Source organism: Boleophthalmus pectinirostris, unplaced genomic scaffold (assembly GCF_026225935.1).
Source record: "Boleophthalmus pectinirostris isolate CB_2022bp ecotype Guang Dong unplaced genomic scaffold, ASM2622593v1 HiC_scaffold_4, whole genome shotgun sequence".
NCBI classification, from domain to species: domain Eukaryota; kingdom Metazoa; phylum Chordata; class Actinopteri; order Gobiiformes; family Gobiidae; genus Boleophthalmus; species Boleophthalmus pectinirostris.
The window spans coordinates 5073018-5096331 of NW_026571353.1; the positions used below are offsets into that span (position 1 = coordinate 5073018).

The following is a 23314-nucleotide window of genomic DNA, read 5'->3' on the forward strand; positions in this document are numbered from 1 at the left end:
TACGATGGCTCACACATTAGTTTTTCTGTTTGTGGGTTTAGGTTGGATTGAATCCCAACATGAACCCATTTCTTTGGGTTGGTGCATCACTACTGGTATGGGTAAATATCGAGTATATCAGATTACCAGTGTTGGGGAGTAACAGATTACATGTACCGGAGTTAGGTAATCAGAGTACAAATTATGAGTAACTGTATTCAGTTACAGTTACTGTTTCAGTGAGTGGTAATTGGATTACAGTTACTTTGTTGAAATAAATGGATTACACGGAGGTATTTTCCTGTTTTTACATTTTGGGCTATATCCCCCCTTTTTTTTTTTTTTTTGGTAATTCCACTCATTGCCGGAAACTAAACCAGGTCTAAACTAGATCTAAACCAAGTCTCAACTAGATCTAAACCAGGACTAAACCAGGATTAAAACCAGGTCTAAACTAGATCTAAACCAGGTCTAAACCAGGACTAAAGCAGGACTAAAACCAGGTCTAAACTAGATCTAAACCAAGTCTCAACTAGATCTAAACCAGGTCTAAACCAGGACTAAACCAGGATTAAAACCAGGTCTAAACTAGATCTAAACCAGGTCTAAACCAGGACTAAACCAGGACTAAAACCAGGTCTAAACTAGATCTAAACCAGGACTAAACCAGGACTAAAACCAGGTCTAAACCAGGACTAAAACCAGGTCTAAACTAGATCTAAACCAGGTCTAAACAAGGTCTAAATAGGACTAAACCAGGACTAAACCAGGACTAAAACCAGGTCTAAACTGGATCTAAACCAGGATCTAACAGGATTTAACAGGACTAAATCATGCTGTGCAGACCGTGTCTCCTCTTCTTCTATCAATAATATTTTTAATACGGGTCAGTAAAGTCTGGGCTTTTTATTTTATTTTAGCAAACAAAACATCTTATCTGAAGATTTCCTCGTCTTTGCTTCTCTACAGCAAATCAAGTAATCCAAAGTATTCAGATTACGTTACTCACTTTAAGTAATTTAATGGATTACGTTACAAACTACATTTTGGGGTATGTAATCTGTAATCTGTAGGGGAATACATTTGAAAAGTCACCTTCCCAGCACTGCAGATTACTCAAAAGATCCGATTTTTCTGGCCATGAAAACTGGTAAAAGAGTTTTTGAGTCTGTGTGACTGTGGTCATGGAAGTTGTGGTATTACTGCATAATGATATTGAATGGTTTGAATAAACAGGCAATCATCAACATTTTGGACATTTTTAATACCACCTCTGTTTTTTGATTTATTCACTTCAAATTATTTTGGTTATTTCAATCAACACCATGCTAGGGGAATAAGAACATTTCATTTGAAACATGATTTACTCCACTGGGAAATCATTTGGCTTAAATTATCAAAGATATTTTGAAGCATGTCTAAAAAATCTTAACAAGTAAACAAATACACAAACTTGTCAAAATCACTTTTCAACATTATTATTCCAAATTCAAGTCATTTTAACTTTGGTACTTTTTCTTGACAGTAAGGCTGGGCAAGATATCAAATTTTAATGAAGATGGAGACTTAGTTTACAGTCAGACAGTGGTTCTTAGAAAGCCTTTGGAGGAAGAATTGTGGCTATTTTGAATGTTAAAGGTCTTATTCTGTCCACATCTCCAGAGTTCCACCTGGTGATGTCATGAGGTAATACAGGAAGTGCTCCACTGTGTTTTTAAACTCAATACACCTTCACTAGAATCACTGGAATGATTTCAACCCTGAAATCGCAAGAGAGCTTTCAACATTGGCAGCATTTTCTAAAGCTTTAAAACAGTGGTTACTCAATGGTCAAATATGTCACAATGTTTAACCAATTTATATTTTCTTTTATTTTGAGGGGTTGTTGGTTTAACTCTTGACTTAATTCTTAAACTTCTGACTTTGAACTTCAAATGAACTGTTTGAAACTAATTGTACGTATAGTGAGTGTGCTGGTGTTGTGTACTTTTGTGTGAATGTTGCTGTACTTTTCCTCGTCCTGGAGATGATTTTACATCAACCTGCTGAGGGACTGAAGATGGAAATTAGCCACGTTGGCTATAATCTTTACATATTTACATTTTTAATGTTCATTAATATGTACTGTCCCTTTACAAATAAATAAAATAAGAAATAAGGGTAACACTTTATAATAACTACACCTTATTTAGCCTTAATAAAGCATGAACAAAGACTTAATTAATAATGATTCACACTTAGTAACTACTTAATTACTACCCCAATTAGCACTTAACTTGCACTTAATTCACCTGTGCTGTAAATAGTTACTCATAAGTATTTCTTACTTAATTACTCATGAACTAACCATTTGCGTGTGCATTTGTAAATGTATATTTAAGCACAAATTTGAGCATTTATGAATGATTATTAAGCCATGAGAGAATGATTTACTAGTAATGCATCATTGTTTCTCTGGAATTTGACCAACCTTAACAAATGCTTAATAAACATAATTAGTCTTCACTTTAGAAAAACTCTCAGAAAGACTTAACGGACAGATAACAGCTGCCTGAATTATCATTGCATTGTATTATTAGTAAATCATTCTCTCATAGCTTACTAATGATTAATAAATGCTCAAATGTGTACTTAAATATGCATTTGTAAACACACAAATTGTTAGTTCATGAGTAATTAAGAAGTATTGAGTTACTATTTACAGCACAGGTGAATTAAGTGCAACTTAAGTGCTAAATTCAGGTAGTAATTAAGTAGTTACTAAGCATGAATCATTATTTATCAAGTCTTTGTTCATGCTTTATTAAGGCTAAATAAGTGTAGTTATTATAAAGTGTTACCGAAATAAGAAATACGTTTTTACTGAACAAAAGGTAAAGAGTAGCTCTTAACTTGAAAACTACTGCTTCATGACATCACGAGGTGGAACAGACCATTCTGAGTAGACACACTCATAAAAAAGTGTTACTCAAATGTGTGAATGAAACAAAACACAACTTCAGGTATGTTTTTGATAAGGTAACGACACTCCAACTTGGCTTAAACCTGAGAAGATTCTGCACATTATAGAACCTTCAACTATTCACCATTTCTAAACTACTTTAGGACAACTTTGAGTCCCACAAGACTCAAAGGAGCTGGCTGATATTATGATACAAAGTGAGACCTTACCAAAGACTATGACTGCGGCTGTTGCGCTGCGTCTCTTGGCCACGATGTTGGAGGCGAGGCAGGTGTAGTTTCCGGAGTGGGAGAGACGGGCCTGGCTGATGATGAGGTTGTGGTCAGCGCGGAGGTCGGTGCTCTCGTCGGGGTGGAGCAGCTCATCGTTCTTCATCCACTCCACCTGCAGAACACACGGAGAGAGAGAGGGGGGGTTATGCATGGGTTTCTGAAAGATGAAAAAATCAGACTGTTACCATCGCGATTAAAGATCTTTCTTATGATTACTCTATTCTCTGATCTGTGTTATAATCAGTGTTGGGGAGTAACAGATTACATGGACCGGAGTTACGTAATCAGAGTACAAATGATGAGTAACTGTATTCAGTTACAGTTACTGTTTCAGTGAGTGGTAATTGGATTACAGTTACTTTGTTGAAATAAATGGAATTAAACGGCGGTATTTTCCTCTTTTCACATTTTGGGCTATATCCCCACCTTTTTTTTTTCTTTTTCTTTTTTTTTTTTCTGGCAATTCCAGTCATTGCCGGAAACTAAACCTGGTCTAAACTAGAGCTAAACCAGAACTAAACCAGGACTAAAACCAGGTCTACACTAGATCTAAACTAGATCTAAAACAGGTCTAAAACCAGGTCTAAACCAGGACTAAACCAGGACTAAAACCAGGTCTAAAACCAGGTCTAAACCAGGACTAAACCAGGACTAAAACAGGACCAAAACAGAACTAAAACAGGACTAAAACCAGGTCTAAAACAGGTCTAAAACAGGATTTAACAGGATTTAACAGAATTAAACCAGGACTAAAACAGAACTAACCCAGGCCTAAACCAGGACTAAAACAGAACTAACCCAGGCCTAAACCAGGACTAAAACCAGGTCTAAAGCCAGGTCTAAACCAGGACTAAACCAGGACTAAAGCAGGATTGAACAGGACTAAATCATGCTGTGCGGATGTGTCTCCTCGTCTTCTATCAATAATAGTTTTAATTTGGTTCAGTAAAGTCTGGGCTTTTTATTTTCTTTTATCAGACAAAACAAAACATCTTATGTTACGATTTCCTCGTCTTTGTTTCTCTACAGCAAATCAAGTAATCCAAAGTATTCAGATTACGTTACTCACTTTAAGTAATTTAATGGATTATGTTACAAACTACATTTTGGAGTATGTAATCTGTAATCTGTAGGGGAATACATTTTGAAAAGTAAACTTCCCAACACTGGTTATAATGTTGTTTCCTCATCACAAACCTGGAGTTTCATGTTTAACACAGACACTCTGTATATTTAGGCTGAGTTCTTCTCTCAAATAGAAAACACTCTGTAACAACTTGTGACGTCATGTGGTTATACAGGAAGTGTTCCCCTGTGTTTTTAAACTCCACACACCTTCACTAAGCCCTGGAAGTTGCTAAACTCTGAACTGAACTAAAGGTAAAAGGACCTGATAACTTGAAAACCACCACATGACATCATGAAGTGGAACAGAGCATTTAGAGCTTGATGTAGACTAAAAACAAAGGATCGCTCAGACATGTGTGAATGAAACAAACATAGTTTCAGGGCGGCAGTAGCTCAGTTGGTAGCACGTTCCTCCACTGAGTTGAAGATTGCCGGTACGAATCCCGCTCTTCACATTAACATCATTGGTTGAGTGAACAGATCTTCTGACCCACATGTTAGCTGGGGTGATTCCAGCTCCTACAGACGAATGCTGTCATTGTGGCCTTGGGCAAGACACTTAAGCCGTCTTGCCCCTAGTGTCTGCGTACACTGGTGTGTGAATGGGTGAGTAGCCTCCTAGGACCTAGTGACTACTGTACGTATGTGGACATACAGTACATGTCCAACACATTTTGGGTTGTTCAAGCACTTAATAGTTTTTGCAAATCAGTATTCAACTCTGACATTATTGTGTTCCATTAAAATGATTAAAACATTAAATTCATGTTTTATATTATGTAGACATATAAACATCAAAATATAACAAAAATATAATTCTTTGTTTTTGCACTCATCAGGTCCCGGTCAGCCCAAATAACAAGAAATCAATAAAGCATGCTATGCAAGAGTTTGAGTCCTAGGAGGATATAGGTAGCCTGATTCATCAGCCAGTTTCACTTCGTAGAAACTGTCTGGCCTTGCAGCATTACAATTTGTTCACTCGACGGTAGACGGGTACTTTTATTTCATTTAACCAATCGCTGCTATTTGGTCGTGACATATGTAATGCGCCGCTAATGGGGCTAACTGGTATATTAAGCTTTTCCAAAATCTCGTAGTTAGAAGGGCAATAACGGCTTTCCCTTTAATAAAATTCACCAAACATTCTCTTTATTCCGGCTTTAAATCTTTGACCTTGGGAATCATTACCAACACAGAATATATCGCTCTTCGCTGATTGGCTGGGGCCCGAACTGGCACTTCCAAGGTTTTTGTGAACCATCTAGTGTATTCTGATTCCTGACCTAGTCACTGGAGAGAAATTAAATTGAGCGAAGACACTAGGTGGCGCCAGTCTGGCTAGGATATAGGACCTTTAAAATAAATCTGTTATGGAGAATAAATTCAGCCAGGAAGACTTCATTTTGCTCCCGTCTACCCACAGCTTTTCCAGAGTTTACCTGCTCCTCAGCCTTCATCACTCACTCCTAATACTCCACACCTTCTCCTGTCCAATCAGTGCCCAGACTGCCCAATTTAATCCCCCATTCCAGATGCATGGGTTCAGTTTGTGCAGTTTGGAGATAAACCGGTGACGGACCCTCCACCAGGAAAGTTAGTTACCAGAAAATAGTGTACCTTTGACTTAAAAAAAAACCAAACAAACAATAAAAAAAACAGTATTCGACCCATAGCTTGCATTATTTAGACCCTCTTCAAATTTTATTCACCGGCACTGCTCTCTCAACAAAACCCCAAACACAACCCCATCCACCACATCCCAAAATATTCCGGCGCACCCTTGCTCACCGCATTACCGCGTTTATTATCTTTCTCATTCATGTCAATAATATTCAGCTGTCATCCATCACCCAGCCTGTCCCCTCTCCTCTCGCTGTCTGCTCCCATTTGCATCCATATACCGGCGTCTTGTTTATCATTAAGGTTTGCCCATAACTCCACCAGGCACCGCCGATCTGCCTAAATGTAATTTCCAGGGGCAGCCAATCATGGACTGCTTTTACCGGGGCGCGCGGCAAGGGTGCACCTAAGCGGCACTAAGTTTCTAATTCGTAATTGCTTCCCCTCCCCGGCGCTGGTAATTGGCTATGGCGCTACTTTGACTTCCTAATAGCCTTAGCATTGCGGCGCGTGCTGCTAAATTGCGATTGCATAGGGGTATATTGGGTTTGGGTCAATGTTTAAGAGAGGGCTAGGGCGCTTTACTAACACTACATTATATTACAAAGCTACAAATTGATATTAGCGTACTCGCGGGTTATTAAAGCTGAAGAAAGGGCGCTGAGTCATGAAACGTCGATGTGGTGGGTAATGTTTATGGGTTAGTTAGCATATAGGGGGATTTAATTAAAAATGTGAACGTTCAAAAGACACCAGTTAAAAGTTTAGACAGGCCTTTGTACGCGATGTTTTTCTTTACATTTACTTTGTTCTACATAAAGTGTGTATACATGAACTACACAGCAAAAACTGGAGGGTTATAATTTTAGGGTAAAATATTTCAGAGTTGTTTTTAACACCAAAAGTGTTATTTTAACTATTTGAAAGTTAAATGGGGGTTTGAGTTGAGGTTATTTGTCAGGGTGGATGTGGTTGAGGTTAATTCAACTTCTCTTAGTGTTAATTTGGCTCCTCCATTCACCACTTCAAACTCTTGTGAGATAAGACCAGTTTTGTACATAATTTCATCTTAAATTAACTAAAATAAAGTAAAAATAAAATAAAACACCTCTGTGTGTTGTTTAACTAAATCAGAATAACTCCACAAATTTTTATCCGTTTACTTTCAAAACGTTCATGTAACTCTGGATTTCGGGGTTAAACAGGAACTTTGGTCCAGTGTTACTTAATGAACATTTCCAAAAATGTTAAATTAACTCTAGAACAGATTGGACTCATATAAACGCCAAGAAAATGTTAAAGTTGATTCTGTGAGAGTCAATTTTAACACTCCACTTTTTGCTGTGTAGGGATTGGCATTCGATTAAATTTTCTTAATCGATCGTCGGGAGAATTAACGGTCGATTAATCATGAACGTTTTTTATATTACAATTTATCATCATTATTATATCTGCATGAATAAATTCAACTTTACGACATATAAACCGTAACCACTCTAGAGCCACATCAGCCCGTTTGAGATTATAAGCTTTGTACAACTCTCACAGAAATGAAACTTAAAACCACATCGCTAATTTGCATAAACTAAGCAAAGGAAAAAAAAATACAGCTCTTGTGTCGCTGATGCGGTTCAACTTCTGTCGGATTAAAGGACACGACTCAGTGGAATACAGGTTAGTGTGACCATATTTGTGTTTGTCAAAACCAGGACACCGTACGGGGGGAGGGAGGTGGGGACTCGTCATCGACATTGCACGACTCTCACCTGGCAAAACTTTTTCATGTTTTTGGTGTTCTGGTGAGCTTTTTTCCACTGGACACTGAAACATATCTGCCTGCTTTGTACACTGTGCACATGGCCTCACACTTGTCCCGACCGGAACGGAAAGCATGGAATTTCTTGTACAAGTCATTGTTAAATAAGCATTTGTGTTTTGGTACGTTGCAGACTGACCGACTGTTTGTGTCTCGCTCATTCTGAGTGCAGAGAGACACATGTACGGACCCCTACATTCTGTTTGTCGATGAAAATGAACGTAATCGATGAAATTCTTAATGATCAATTATTGATTAATCATCTAATCATGCCCATCCCTAACATGAACATCAGTTTCCCGGTTATTAGCCATATCCCGGTTATGTAAGTATTCGGAATACTGTGTATACATGCGCCTGAGAAACCAGGACACTCATAGCCCTGTGTACATGATCAAATGTAGTATCCCGGTTTCTTGACATAATCTTACAAATACACAAGCACAAAAATTAACGTACTGTACTTTCAGGGCTATTAGACGCGCTCTTAAGCCTCCAACCACATCAAAAAACGACCGCGCGCTTCATAATCCAGAGCGCCCTATACACGAATCCACTCAGGTGTCCCAGCACGACTTCAGTAAACTACAAAGCCGCACCAACCGCAGAACACACAAACACACACGGAGCAGACAGCGACCGCACAGCGACAAACACACCTGCAGACACACTCATCACTCCACACCGACGAGGAACGGAACGGAGGAACAAACCGAAAAAGCGAGTGCAATGTGCCACTTCTCGACACAACTGAACAACTGAGTCACTGCGAACACGCCGACAATCCGTTTGGTCCCAGACAGCACCCTCCCTACACGCCACAACTGAACAAAGCCCAGAGTCACCGTGAACGCCACAAACAAACAAAACCACTCACCCATCACACTGTTGTGTTTCCTTTAAAGTCCAGTGCGGTTTATTTGTGAAAAAATGTTCGAAAATAGATCATTTAATGACAGTGCGTCTTATAATCCAGAGCGCCTAATAGCCCGGAAAATACAGTAATTTTAATTAATACACCAGGAAAAATACAAACCATGAGTTCCTTTAGCATAGAAAGCTCTGGAGGTTTAACCAGCGATAAGAAGCTATGAGATATGCCACAATCCACTGCACATATCAAACCGAACAGACTCTTCATTAAAAACTTCTGCATAAATAAACTCAACTTTACAACATATAAACCATAACCACTATAGACGCATCAGCCCGTTTGAAAATATAATTCAGCTCTGATCACATTTGTTTACATTTTACAGAAACAAAACTTAAAACCACATGGCTAATTTGCATAAACTGTTATTGCAGATAAAAACAGTTCGCTATTGTGCCCTGATGCGGTTCAGCTTCTGTTGGACTAAATGACACGACTCAGTGGATTATGTGTGTTCTTCTTGTGAGAGAAGAGGCGCTAATGATGGTGAGTCTGTTCTGTGCGTATACAGTATAGGAGATAGCTCATGTTTTAGCTTTTCAGCGATCACACGAGTGCAGGTCATATGTGTGCAGACTGTATGTGTGCAGATTTAGCGCAGCTCTTTATTTTAATTTCATTTCACTCATGTTTGGTCACTTTATTTATGTTGGTCACTTTATTTATGTCACTACTGTTGTGGAGAAAAGACTGAAAAGTGTTTGTCTTCTGGATGCATGCGCACTCAACTTTATGTTGCAGTAACCAGGATACTGCATATACATGCCACAGTATCTCGGTTACTATCGGATTATACCAGCTACAGTATCCTGGTTTCTCATAACTGGGATACTGCCATAACTGGGTTACTGCGTATACATGCACCATGAAGAAACTGGGATACTGAAAAAACCCAATCATAACCGGTGATACTGATGTGCTGTAAACACACTGTAAATACACACTGAAAACATCAAATATATAAAATTGCATTGTGTAACTTTTCTGGTGGAGGGTCAGTCAAATGCTTTATTTATGGGAATATTATTGCTTTGTCTGGAATGTTTCACAGTATGACTTTAAACCTTTCAATCTTCATGGACACCAATACAGACAAAGTTACCGGTCAGATCTGTGGGAGGTGATCCCACTCACAGTCAGAATGTTTGTCTTTCTAGGTATTTTTGAGCTATAAAACCAGCTGTAATTGAATAAATGTAAAGGTAGAGCTGTTTAATGCTGTATTGTGGAAGAGTCCAAGAAGAGCAATGGCATATCCATAGAAACAAGCAGATTACAGACCGCGAAACAAAAGTTACACAGTGCACCTTTAAGCAAAATGTACAGAAGCAGGCATCAAAGACAAAAATGTTGAACAACTTCAGACATGTTTTATATTTTAAATCCATACACCTCAAAATATCGACCCTTTGCTTTGTTGACAGTGCTACAAATCTTTGGCCTTCTCACTTTGTAGATGACCAAAGTCAGATGTTTGAGCGCTGTGTAACACATAAAATCGGTTTAAGGTCAATAAGCACAACCAGAATGAATACATAAGGTGCACTATTGATTTTTGAGAAAATGAAAGGATTTTACGTGTGCTTTATAGTCTGAAAAATTACAGTAGTTGCCCACACTGTTTTTATTTACGTCACCAGGGTCAAATGCAGATAAAAAATCTTTTCTCAAGCGGCAAAGAACTAAACTTAAAGATGCATTGTGTAACTTTTCTGATGAAGGGTCCATCAAATGCTTTTCTCCATTGAGATGTTATTGCTTTGTCTGGAATGTTTCACAGTATGGCATTAAACCTTTCTATCTCCATGTTGACCAAACCAGACCAAGTTACAGGTCAGATCTGTGGAGAAGCAACCCCACTCACAGTCAGAACACCTGTTTTTCTAGGTATTTTTGAGCTATAAAACCACTTGAAATTTGAGAAATTAGACCCCTTGATGAAGTTTCTGGAAATTCTAAAATCTAAAACAAGTCGTGAGTTATTTTTGTTTATTACATGCCATATGTGTATTAATAGTTTAGATTTTATTCAATGACAATCTACAATTTAAATAAACATATAAATAAAGAAGAAACATGAAACCCATGTATATTATACTCTATTTGGTAAAATGTTCCACAGGAAGGCTTTAGGTTTAAAAAGTACATATGATACAAAACTGACTTTTCTGAGCTTTTAACCACGTTATCTCGGACCTCATTAAAATTTACACCCCCGCAGATCTGAGGGCCAACTCCAGCTCTTAAAACCAGCGGGAACAGGACCTTCTCTGTGGTCGGCCCCAAACTCTGGAATGCTCTGCATTCCCATGTCCGAACAGCCCCCACAGTGAAGAGTTTGAAGTCTCGTCTTAAGAACCGCTTTTATTCTCTGGCTTTTAACACCGCATGAGTTGTGCGGTCCTCTGTCTTTTATTTTATTTATTTATTTATTGTTTTTATTTAGTTTATTTTTTAGTACTGCTTTTATGTATTGATTTTTTTTCATTGATTTCGTTCTTATTCTTATTCTTATTATTTATTGATTTTTTTTCTATTAGTTTCCTTATGGTTGAAACATAATTCTGCTGATTTTTATTTTATTTTTTTTTAAATGTAAAATGTTTTACATTGCTATGTGAAGCAGTTTGGAAACGGTTTAGTTTTGTTTTAGTTAGTTTAGTTTATTTCAACTTCTAGTCATTGTCACAGAGAACAACAACATTGCGTTTGGAGCATCCCATAAAGTGCAAACCCATAAATAATAAATACCCCTTAAACCCAAGTGTAAACATTAACCCAGTGTGGCCTCAGTACAACATGAGACGGTTCTTATAGCAGCATGATGAGGGTGTGTCAGGTAACGTACACAGACAGGGACATTCAGACAGAGACCTGAGAATCATGACAAAAATGCAACCAGTTCAGTGTTATTAAGAGTTGGATGTGGTTTTTGTCCAAGTGAGAGGGGGGCAGAGAGGGGCCAAAGGGGGAGAGGGGCAGAGTTCAGGAGCCTCACAGCCTGTGGATACAGACTGTTGGCCAGTCTGGACGTTCTGGCCCGTATGGACCTGGACCTTCTCCCTGAGGGCAGCAGGTGAAAAAGGTGGTGCGCAGGGTGATGTTGGTCCCACAGGAGGTTTAGTTTATAAAATGTGCTATACAAATAAAGTTGGATTGGATTGGTTTGGATTGGATGTTATAATACTGTTCATCCTTCAAAGGTATAGCAGGAGTTGTATTTAGCTTCATTCAGTCCTGTCCTTCTGAGCTGTCACAGAACTCTCAGGTTGAAATTTCCCATGATTATTAGAGCTAAATGTTATGTTATACAGGTAAAATTCTCCTGTGCTCAGTCATCTGCAGACTCGTTCTAGTCACTTTTGCTGTTAAATCAATACAACTTGCTTGTGTTGGCATGTTAAAAAAGGCTGCTAACCTTTGGAACATCTATTGTCTGTAGATTATTTTGCCTGTACATTATATTAAATTCTAAAACAAAAGATGCCGATGCAAAATGTGTCCATTAAAACACATTTTCCTTCACACTAATGATACAAATTCACAAGCACAGACCCTTCCTCAGCTCACAGAATGGTAGCAGAGGTTCAAATCTCAATATGTTCCTTAAACGTTCCCTGTCAGTGGTCTGTTTGGTCTCCACGGCAACCTCTCATGCCCCCCGCCGAGACTGTGATTGTGCCCGGGTTATGACTTTGATTGACAGCCATCCCGTGCCTCTCGTGGTACCGCCAGCTGTTTATTGAGCTGCGCATTCATTAGAACTGTCTCTATAACAACACTGCTATTCCACTGCCCAAACCAATATGTCTGCTGGAGAGGAGCCGTGGATAATAGGGATATCCGGATTTGTGAAGTTAAAATAAAGAGAAATGTGTTTATTTTTCATCGCCTGTCAGTTTGTGAAGTGTGGCCTGTTCTTAATAATGGCGTACGCTGTAGATAACAAAAAATAAGTCAAAAAATGAAACTGTAAATAAAACTTCAGCTATAGCTTCTGGCATTCCTTTCATCAAAAGTGATCCAACTGGGTGGAAAGACAACAAAGAAAAATAAGCCATCAAATTGTGTTTATTTCGAACATGGGGACTTTATTGTTTATTGGCAGATACATGGAACTGCAGTAAATAACTTTGAGGGTGGAAAGTAAGCATGCAGAAGTGAGTAGATTTGCCAAAAAATTTAAATAAACGTAAAATTGAGATCCAAAAAAAAAATAAATACTAAAGGAAGAGTAAAAAAGTATTTGAGGAAACTACTTAAGTAAGATTCCTGGAAACTGTCTGGGTGTAGCTCTGGATTTATAATTTGAATTTCCAAAGACTAGACACAAAAGTTGATATAAAATAAATACTACTTAATAAAATGAAAATGCTACTTAAATCTCATAGTATAATGTTCAAAAACTAATCAGAGAAGAACAATGGCCAAGTTTGTCTGGAATATACTACTGTGGATTTTCCAATAATTTATAGGACATTTGCAGAAAAAAATCATTATCTATTTATAATTCTATGCATTTGTATAGTCAAATATGAAGAGTTTTCCAGATAATCACTAATTATAACAGTTTCTCTTTCAGTGTAGCCGTTAAAATTCTAATTGGAATGAAAATAATTTCCATTTCTTGTTTTTCTGGTGAAACACAACACACTGATCTACAGTCACACAACTAACATGTACACAACTCATGAAAAATGACATTTTGGTTCCACACTAGTAAACACAGACATTCTCATGTGTGACCAACATCACACACATGTTCATGGGCCTGTACAGATACACACATTGTATTGTGGATATAATGATCATGTAGTATGGGCCTCATAAACTGCTTCTGAGGTGATGAACTGACCCCACTGATGCCTCATGGGGACCAGGTTGCTGTCTCTGATTGTTTTTGCTTAGGTTGAAAACCTTTACCAGCTCATCCAAAGCTGCTTCTACAGTTCTGGTCAGACGCTGGTGGACACTGCATTCTGACCAGAACTGAAGAAGCAGCTTGGATGAGCTGTGATATATTAAATTTCTCCTTTGCCGTAAAGCTTAACATCATACTATGGAACGTTCTCAGCAAACCAAAAACATCAGCACAGAGTCCACCATGTGATGGATTCTCCACATGAAAAGTTACACAGTACACCTTTTATGAAAGAAAACATTTTATTTAAGGTGCTTTGTATAACTTTCCTTGTGGAGGGTCTGACAAATGATTTTCTCCAAGCAGCTATTGTAGCTTTATCTTGAATGTTTCACAGTATGGCATTAAACCTTTCTATCTTCATGGAGACGAAACCAGGCCAAGTTACGGGTCAGATCTATGTAGAGGCGATCCCGCTCACAGTCCGAATGCTCGTTTTTCTAGGTATTTTTGAGCTATAAAACCACCTGTAATTGAATAAATGTGAAATAGAGCCCTTTAATGTCACACTGTGGAACATTCCAGGCATTCCGTGACATATCCACAGAAACAAGCAGGTGACAGACCCCTAACCAAAAAGTTACACACTGCAATTTAAATACAGTTAGGAAGAAAGTTACACTGGGTACTTAAAGAAAATTACTTCAAAACACCATTCACTTATGCGTACACAGATACTATATGTACTAGGGATGGGCATGATTAGTCGATTAATCGATAATTAAGAATTTCATTGATTATGATCATTTTAATCGACAAACAAATGTAGGTTGTTGTGTGTAGCGTAACTAAACAGGGGTCTGTACATGTGTCTCTCTGCACTCAGAAGGAGCGAGACACAAACAGCTGGTCAGCCTGAAACGTGCTGAAGCACAAATGTGTATTTAACGATGACTTGTACAAGAAATTCCACACTTTCCGTTGCGTTCAGGACAAGTGTGAGTCCATGTGCACAGTGTATAAAGCAGCACATATGTTTCGGTGTCCAGTGGGAAAAAGCTTTGCCAGGTGAGAGTCGCTCAATGTCGACGACGAGTCCCCACCTCCCACCCCCTGTACGGTGTCCTGGTTTTGACAAACACAAATATGGTCACACTAACCTGTATTCACCTGAGTCGTGTTGCATCAGCGATGCATTTTTTCTTCGCTTAATTTATGCAAATTAGCCATACAGTTTTAAGTTTGTTTCTGTGAGAGTTGTGCAAAGCTGCATTAAACACATTATAATGTCAAACGGGCTGATGTGGCTCTAGAGTGGTTACAGTTTATATGTCGTAAAATTTAATTTATTTATGCAGATTAGTAGTGCAGATAGTAATAATAATAATGATACATTTTAACCCTCTCCAGGCAGGCGTTGCAGCTAAATGCCAATTACCTACTTACTCCAAATCGATATTTTATGGGCTTTTTTTACTCAGGAGCCTTTTTTTACATCCATGCTGATACACATGGAGGATGCAGACTGTGCAAGAACGGCTACACACAAACGGCCTACCAGAAGTGCAAAGTACTTTTGTGCTTTACAAAGGATAAAAATTGTTTCTTGGAGTACCACACGGAAAAGTGATGTTGTTCTACCACTGTAAAGCTGTTACACTGTGCTTTATGTTTTCATTGTTATGAAAAGTGGTAAACAAATAAAGTTAGTGTTCATATCATTTTCAGTCTTCGGTGTTAATTTACCACACTGGACCAATGCTGCAAATCTGCAACATTGGATGTGAAGGTCTCTCTCCAAAAAAAGTCAGGAGTGTATATTACTACCCCATATGATAATTTTCCCCAAATATCTATTTTTTTCCTGTTACTAAAATTAAATTTGAGCCTGAGAGGGTTAATATTAAAAACATTAATGATTAATCAATAATCGATCATTAATTCTCCCGATGATCGATTAAAAAAAATTAATCAAGTGCCCATCCCTAATATGTGCACAGATATTCAAATCCAAGCTGGTAAAAACAGTATGTATTGGAAGGAGGGATTGAACCACCAACTTGTTAGTTAGTGGGCCAATCCTGCATCAGCTAATCTTCTACTCTACTGTTTTCCCCTGCATAAACTACCAAACAAACACTTTTATAATTGCCGTGACTCAGGCCTGTTTTCTGTGCCAGACTAAAAACTTGCCACGATCTTCAAAGGCCCTTTTTGTGCGCACAATTAAAAGATGGCCGTTAGCATCAGCACTAGCATCGCGTAGATAACAGGCAGGGGAGAGGCGAGCTAATTTTCCAATGATTAAAGTAATGTGTCATAGAATACAAGCACAAAGCAGTACACACCCCTCCCCCCACCTCTCCCTGACCTCCTTATGTGTTGGTTTTTAGTTTTATCCTGGGAAATTTGCAACATGAAAAGAGGCAATTAGCGCGCGATGCTAGCTTGTGTTTTGGCCCAGGTTTCTCTGTTAGCTAGCAGTCTACCACTCGGGTAATGGAGAGGTTTACATAGAGAGATATGCAAGTCATGATGCAAAAGAGTAGCCAAAATAATACTTAAGTCGGAAAACTATTACTTCAAAATAATATTACTCAGAAGTAGGGTTGCCAACTCTCTGAAAAATAAATAAGGGACACGTCATTGGCAGAGCTGATGTTTCAAGGTATTCAGTGAAGGCCCAAGAAAAAAATATTGAATTAATTTTTGCACTACTAATATACTTTATCAATATTTTTTAATACAATGAGTAATAAACACTACAGTAGTAATAATTTCTAGATTATTGATGTAAACTTGGACTGATATTTCTTGGGAAATAAAGGGTTAATATAATGGAATGGAAATAGACCAATCACAATTTTTCTTCCAATGGTATCTGGGTAAATCAGTGACTCCCCCAAAAAACGAGCTGGACGTCTCTAGTTGGATGCCTCGGAGGCATCTGAAAGAAGGAGAAAAAAGAGAAGGACCCGAGAACCGGAGCTCGGAGCCCATGGTCGGGCTGGAGCTCGGAGCCAAACAACCTCGACCAATGAGATCATGAGTGGGGTGTGTGCTGTCAGCTCATATGTCACAGAGCAGGAGAGGCTGAGAATATGTTTACTGTAAATTTTCTTAAAAAGGACCATTCCATTACACACTATTTCTGATACTCATGGTAATAGACACATCAAGAATCTTGGACTTCCAGTCAATGCGCAATGCATACTGGGAAGGATTTTCCGAAAAAGTGAGCATCAAACCGCCATGTTTGTTTTCCCAGTGGGGTGTGTCTAATGACAAAGTCGATCTTTTCAAGTCTTTTGAACCATATCAATTTTGTTTCTGGTTCTGATATTGTCATAGTTTAGTTTTGGGATTTGGACATCGTTAATTGTGTGGTTGTTGGATCCTAACAGTGGAAAATGTCTCGAGAAATTAGTTTGCGAACTCCATAAATGCAAAAGGGAATCAGATGTGTGTGACTGCAAACCTCTGTTCAAACTGTTTCTCTTCCCAACGGAATTGAAAAATAGTGAAAGGCAAAGGCGATGGGCAGGATTGATCTACAGGAAGGACGGAAAAGGAAACCTTTGGCTGCCTAAATCATCCCGAGTTTGCAGAGAACATTTTGTATGTGGAGCGCCAACAAAGCAGGATCCTGTTTGTTAAGCCAGAGGTACAGAAGACAAACAGACTGAGCTGCACTTTCTTGTTCTTGTGGTTTTACAGCAACATCACGTCTTGGTCTCTTTGCAGTGGAAGGTGTTTCTTGGTGAACAGCTGGTGCCTTTTGCTTTGGTGTTGACTTTTTAAATTCCTAACCAAGGTTGAGTGAGGGATCAGGATTTTGCTTTGAAGGCACTCCACGATCGATGACCGGAAGTTCCAGATTCTTGATGCATCTATACGGGAGAAAGTGCGTCCCTTTTCAGTTTAATACAGGACACGTACTTTTGTTTTCTGAATACGGGACAATTTCATTTTTCAAGGGACGGTTGGCATCCCTACTCAGAAAATTATTAGAAGTAGAATGTAGTGAATCAAGAAAAAAGTAAAAATGTATTTGGAGAAACTGCTACTCAAGTAAAAGTACTTGTAGGACAGGTATTATTAACCGTTGGTGTACAATGACTGCAAGGTTCGGTTCGGGTTCAGTGTAGTTTTACTGCGAACTGTGCCTCACTGATTGCACTCTCTGGTGCAGTGCGGTCGTGTCCGGCTATGGGCAGAGTGTGGAAACTGCGCTACCGACAATGTGTTCACGGGGATTCACGTTCTGGTCCGGAGTTTACGCGAAACATTAACATGAACAAGAAGTGCTATTTCACACTACAACCAACTTCCTTGTGCCTCGGGATACTGCGGCTATGTAAGTACGTAAGTACAGTTGTGAAGTACCAGGAGTGTGCAGGGATATTTTATTTTGTTTTGCTCATGTGATTTTGTCAGCTTGACGTCAGAGATCGCTGTGTTGTCTGGAAAAAATAGACTTCTTGCCCCACCTGCACCCACACCGAGGTCAGTATGGCAGGGTGCTACTGATTATAATGAGTTTCTAAGTCTTGTGGGACCCGAGCATATCCAGAAACACACCACACCTGCACTGAGCGTATTTTTAAAGGATAGAAAAAAATTTTTTGAACAAACTACATTCAATCTGAAAGAGAGTTGAAACCCAAATGTTCAAATCCTTTAATATTGTCAACATGAAGCTTTTGTAACTTGTCGACTTACTCGCAGTGGAAAGAGGAACCAAAACTTTTACTCAAGTAAGAATACTGTTACACTGTAAAATATATTACTCAGGTAGGAATAAAAGTATTATACTGCACTAAATATAAATGACTAACTGCCGATGTAGGATAGATAATACATAGAATCTTTAATAGGCATATATAGCTATAACATAAATTGCTTCAGTATGCAGTGATCAAACTTAAATTCTATAGGACCAAGTTTCATTGGAAAATCTACACTTTTTTTCTTGCCTTACAAAGGAATAGTCTCCACAAACTGCAGACAATGGCTTCTTGAAAGAATGGTCTAACCCTTACAAGACAACATTAGCCTTGCTCACAATGGCAGCAGCAAAGACATGTATTCTTCAAAGTGTTACTGATCTGAATGGTCTACTTGTTACGGTTTCCCGTAGCAACCCGAACCATAGACTGACCCTCCAGACCAATCTCCAGACTAAAGGAATGGAAAAGAGTCCCCAAGTGCTGTCTGAGGTCCTGCTGTCCAAGTAACACTGGAGAATGGATCAAATGCACAAAACAAACTTACCTATGGGGGTAATTAAGTCGACTTAAAAGTGCACTATGTGACTTTTTGGTTGGGGATCTGTCACATGCACACATTCACACATTAAAGCAGGGTTCTCCAACCTTTTTGTGCCTCTTAAACACAAGTCAGTATCCATTTATTAGTGCACAAGTTAGGAATCAAAATGACACATTTACAGTGGTAATTAATCAGATTTTTGTTATTAAGAGCAATATATATAATTCAGAAATCCTTTGGCAAGTGTAGCATTTACCCCTAAGTCTAATAAGATGCTAATCAGACTGTGTAAGACTTAAACAATGAAGTGGCAAATAGTATGTAATAATATTGTAATAAAGTTGTTAAGATGTAGTAATTATTATAGCATAAATGTAATGGACTAGTATCAGAAGTTAACCAAGTCGCTCTAGGAGGCTGTGCACCAGTAATAACTAAACCGTGATACAGTAGCTCAGAATGCAAGCACCTTGTATTTTTTAGTGCAAAGTGAAAAATATTTACATATATTTACATATGTACACAGAGAGGGGTCATGACCTCAAATAACAGTTCACTGTCATCATCATCATCATCAGTGCTGATCCAAAACAATGGGCAACAATAGAACAATCAATAAACAGCAGCAATAGTTATTAAATAACTCAGTGTCTGTGTATCAAAAGTCTTCCCAAAGTTCAGTGAAGTCCACTGTAGTGTGCAAATATAGTAGTTACTCCATGAGTTGATACTCAAAAGTCAGTTTATAAAGTTGGCTGGTTAAAGTGCATTAAATGCCGTAGGCAGATGTAGAGTGCGAAGAGAACAATGGGGGGCAAAGGCTTAGAGTTTATATCTTCTACTGTACAGGTGGAGGATTCGATTCAGCTGATTGATGCTTGACTTGTAGATCCTGGGTAAGCTCGCCATCGACTGGTTGAACCATAAAAAGGGAAAAAGAAAAGACTTGGCCAGCTTGCTGTGACTATTTTTAACGTACCACTCAGATTGATCCCATACAACATTTGCTGCAGCCCTTCCAAATGTTACCCCTTTGGCCTGCCCGACTGTCAGCCGCGCCTAGATTAAAACTACTATCCTAACTAACTACTATCCACGTGATTCACGTGCATCACATGACTATGAGTACTGTGAAAGGGCCTGAAATAACATGAGAAATCAAGAGCAGCTCAGCCAGCAGTGCAGAGTATATTATATAGAAATAATGTGTTTAGTGTATTTTTGCTGCTATTTGCAGGGGTTATATGAGCTACATAGAACAGGGTGGAGAGCTACTGGTAGCTCCAAAGCTACAGGCTGGAGAGCCCTGCATTAAAGTATGACTTTAAACAGCTCTGTTTTACATTTGTTCAATTACAGATGGTTTTATAGCTCAAAAATACCAAGAAAAACAGGTATTCTGACTGTGAGTGTGGTCTGGGTTGGTCTCCATATATATGGAATATAGAAATGTTTAATGCCATACTGTGAAACATTCTAGTTAAAGCAAAAACATCTCCATGGAAATCTGACAGACCCTCCACCAGAAAAGTTATACAATGCATCTTTAAAATGGAACTAAACGTGGAATTAACTTGGGGGCAGTAATGAACACAGCTGAACAGTGAAAACTCACCCAAAATATACGGCACCTCACCTTCACCTTTTGACTCTTTCTAACAAATGTGATCTAAAAACTACAGTAGTCTCCATGTTTCCATCGATGGAAATATAAAACACAGTGACATGATGTGATGTTTACGACTGTTCTGTACATTGTATGATTTTTATATGATATTACATGATATATTTTTGTCTCGTCAGACGTTGAAGCACTGGACGAGAACCAGAGAAAGGGACACATGCAGATGAGAGAGAGAGAGAGAGAGAGTGGCAGGAGATGTGAGGAATGGCACTTAAATTGGTGCATTTGTTTCAATTAGACCTCGGTCACAAGTGTCACGACTGTCTGATCTGAGGGCTTCTGGGTAATACGCCTGTGAGAGAGAGAGGGACGGAGAGGAAGAAAGAAGAAGAAAGAGTGGAGACGGGGAAAAGGGTGGAAGACAGACAGAAGGAGAGAAAAGAGTGAAAGAAAGATAAAGGGAGAGAAAGAGCGGAAGAAAGAGAGAGGGGGCAGAGAGGAAATGGAAGGAGGGAGAGAGAAAACAGTGGAAGAGAGAGGGGAGAGAGAGACAGACAGAGAGGGAGAAAGAAGAAAGGGAATGATAAGGGAAAGGGTGGAATAAAGATAAAGGGAGAGAAAAAGTGAAAGAAAGCGAGCTGGAGGCAGAAAGTGGAAGAAAGAGAGAAAAGAAAGTAAGACACAGATAAGAGAGAGGGAGAGAAAGAATAGAATAAAGAGAGGAGGAAGAGAGTAGAAGAAAGAAGGAGAGCGAGAAGAAGAAAGAGAGATGGGAAAGAGTGAAAAGCGAGAGGGAGGGTCCATGGAAGAAAGACAGAAACAGTGGAAGAAAGAGGGAACAGGTTAGAAAAAGCAGAAGAAAGAGAGAGTAGGTGGAAGAAAGGAAGAGAGAGTGTGTGATAAAAAGAGTAGAAAAGAGAGAGGGAGGAGGGAGAGTAGGAGGAGGACGTGCATATGTGGTCTCATTAACCACTGCCCCCCACACACAAACCTCTCTCTCTCACTCTTGCCTCCACCTTTTCTTGTCATCCTCTGAAAAACTCCCTCCATCCACACCTCTCTCACTCGGCGTGATTAGACTGTGAGTAATGCCACGTTAAAGGCGACGATTAAAGGACAAAAGATCAGTGTGGCCCGTGTCACGGAGGGGGACATCTTAACCACTGACGAAGACGAGGAAGAACGCTGATGAAGAAGGACGGCTGACCTGACCCCGGAGTGGAGGGGGGCGGAGCCAGGACCTCAAAGCCCAAAGGCGACGTCCAGGTCAAGGAGAAGCTCAGATGGACGAGTGTAAAGGAGGTGAAGGGAAGTGATGAGTCGTGGGCGGGTGGAGGGCACAGATACGCTGACACACACACACCACACGTTTACTCTGTTTAAAAGGCCCAGATGACACCATTCTCTATGTTCTCATGATGTTTCCTCATCACAAACACACCTCACGAACTGATTTTCTTAGGGTCAAGCCCCCCAAAAATGCCAATAAGCGTACTATATTCTCAACTGTGTGTTTACAACCCACAGAACAACTTAAGAACATCATAATTACTCAGTGGTAAGCCGTCAGGGTCTGCAAGTCCATCTCTACTGGCTTAAAGAAAATATGTGAATCACAGACTGATGTTATTATTATTATTATTATTATTATTATTAAGTAATTCTAAATGTTCTGTCCACTTCCTTTCAGAGCTTTTCCAATGGCTGTGCTGCTTCCACACATGTATTTTCACATTAAAGCATCTGACCAATCACATTTCAGCCATCATTTGTTGCTAGGCAGAGTCAAAGTCAAAGACGTCTGCCTGAGGCCTTCACAATCCATTCTGCAGAACCTCGAACACAAAATAAATGTCCATGAAACTGTTGCTTCAGCCAGTCAGATTTTGAGATAGTGTCACGACGGCCTTTAGCAGCGAACAACAACGTCACCGGATTTAGACCCTCTGATTGGACAGTCAGAGAACGAACCAGCCAAAGCAGCAAACTGCATCTGTAAGTAGTGGGCTACGCAAACCGAAATGATTATTACTATGATTATTACTATGATTACTATCCTGACTGAACCAAGAGGCTTAAACTGAACCAGGACTGAACCAAGACTGTACCAGGTCCAAACCAAACCAACACTTATGTATGCGTCTTCATTTTACCACTGATCACATTTACTTGTAGTGGGTTAGATCACAGTCGGTCGGTGAGCCCAGTGTTGGGAACTACACCGGAAGTTGTAATCGTTACTTTCCAAACATCTTCAAATAACAAATACAGTAGCACGCTAATGAGCATCAGCCAACAGTTTTTCAATTAGTGATGCTCATATTTTTGCTGAAAATCAAACACTTAAACAGAACCATGAGCGCTTCATATTGATCACTGACTCCAGAAAATGTGCTGTTTATTTTTATTTTCTCTTGAGTTTAAAAGAGAGATCTTAAAACTTGTTTGGCACTGTTTGCCCCTTTGGCAGCTCTGCCCACTTCTATAGTCGCCAAGGGAATAAACAAACCGTTATAGAAGTGAAAAGCAACACATTTGTTTGTAAAGTACAACTTGAGTACATTAAGATTTAATCATGAACTTTGGCTGAATGCTAAAGCTTTCCCATAGTAAATACAGACATTAGAGGTGAGGGATTTTGCCCAGTGACACAAGGGCACTCGATTATACAGCACTGGTCTAGGAGTAGGGGGGCCAGTCACAAAAAAACCTGTTGTTGTGTCCTTAGGCAAAGCACTTCACCCACATTGCCGAGTATGAAAGTGGTGTGTGCGTGAGTGATGGTGGTGGATGGAGGGTGATGGTGCAGATTGGTACAATAGAAACTTATCACCACCAAGTGTG

General features: G+C 39.2%; 1 protein-coding gene across 1 annotated transcript in view; it reads right to left on the minus strand.

Moving 5' to 3' along the window:
- unc5db (unc-5 netrin receptor Db) overlaps window positions 1-23314 on the minus strand; it is a 386593-nt gene that overhangs the window by 211926 nt on the left and 151353 nt on the right. Inside the window, exon 5 of the mRNA XM_055161477.1 lies at window positions 3151-3325. Within this exon, the coding sequence (XP_055017452.1) occupies window positions 3151-3325 (175 nt within the window). The remainder of the gene's footprint in view (window positions 1-3150; window positions 3326-23314) is intronic.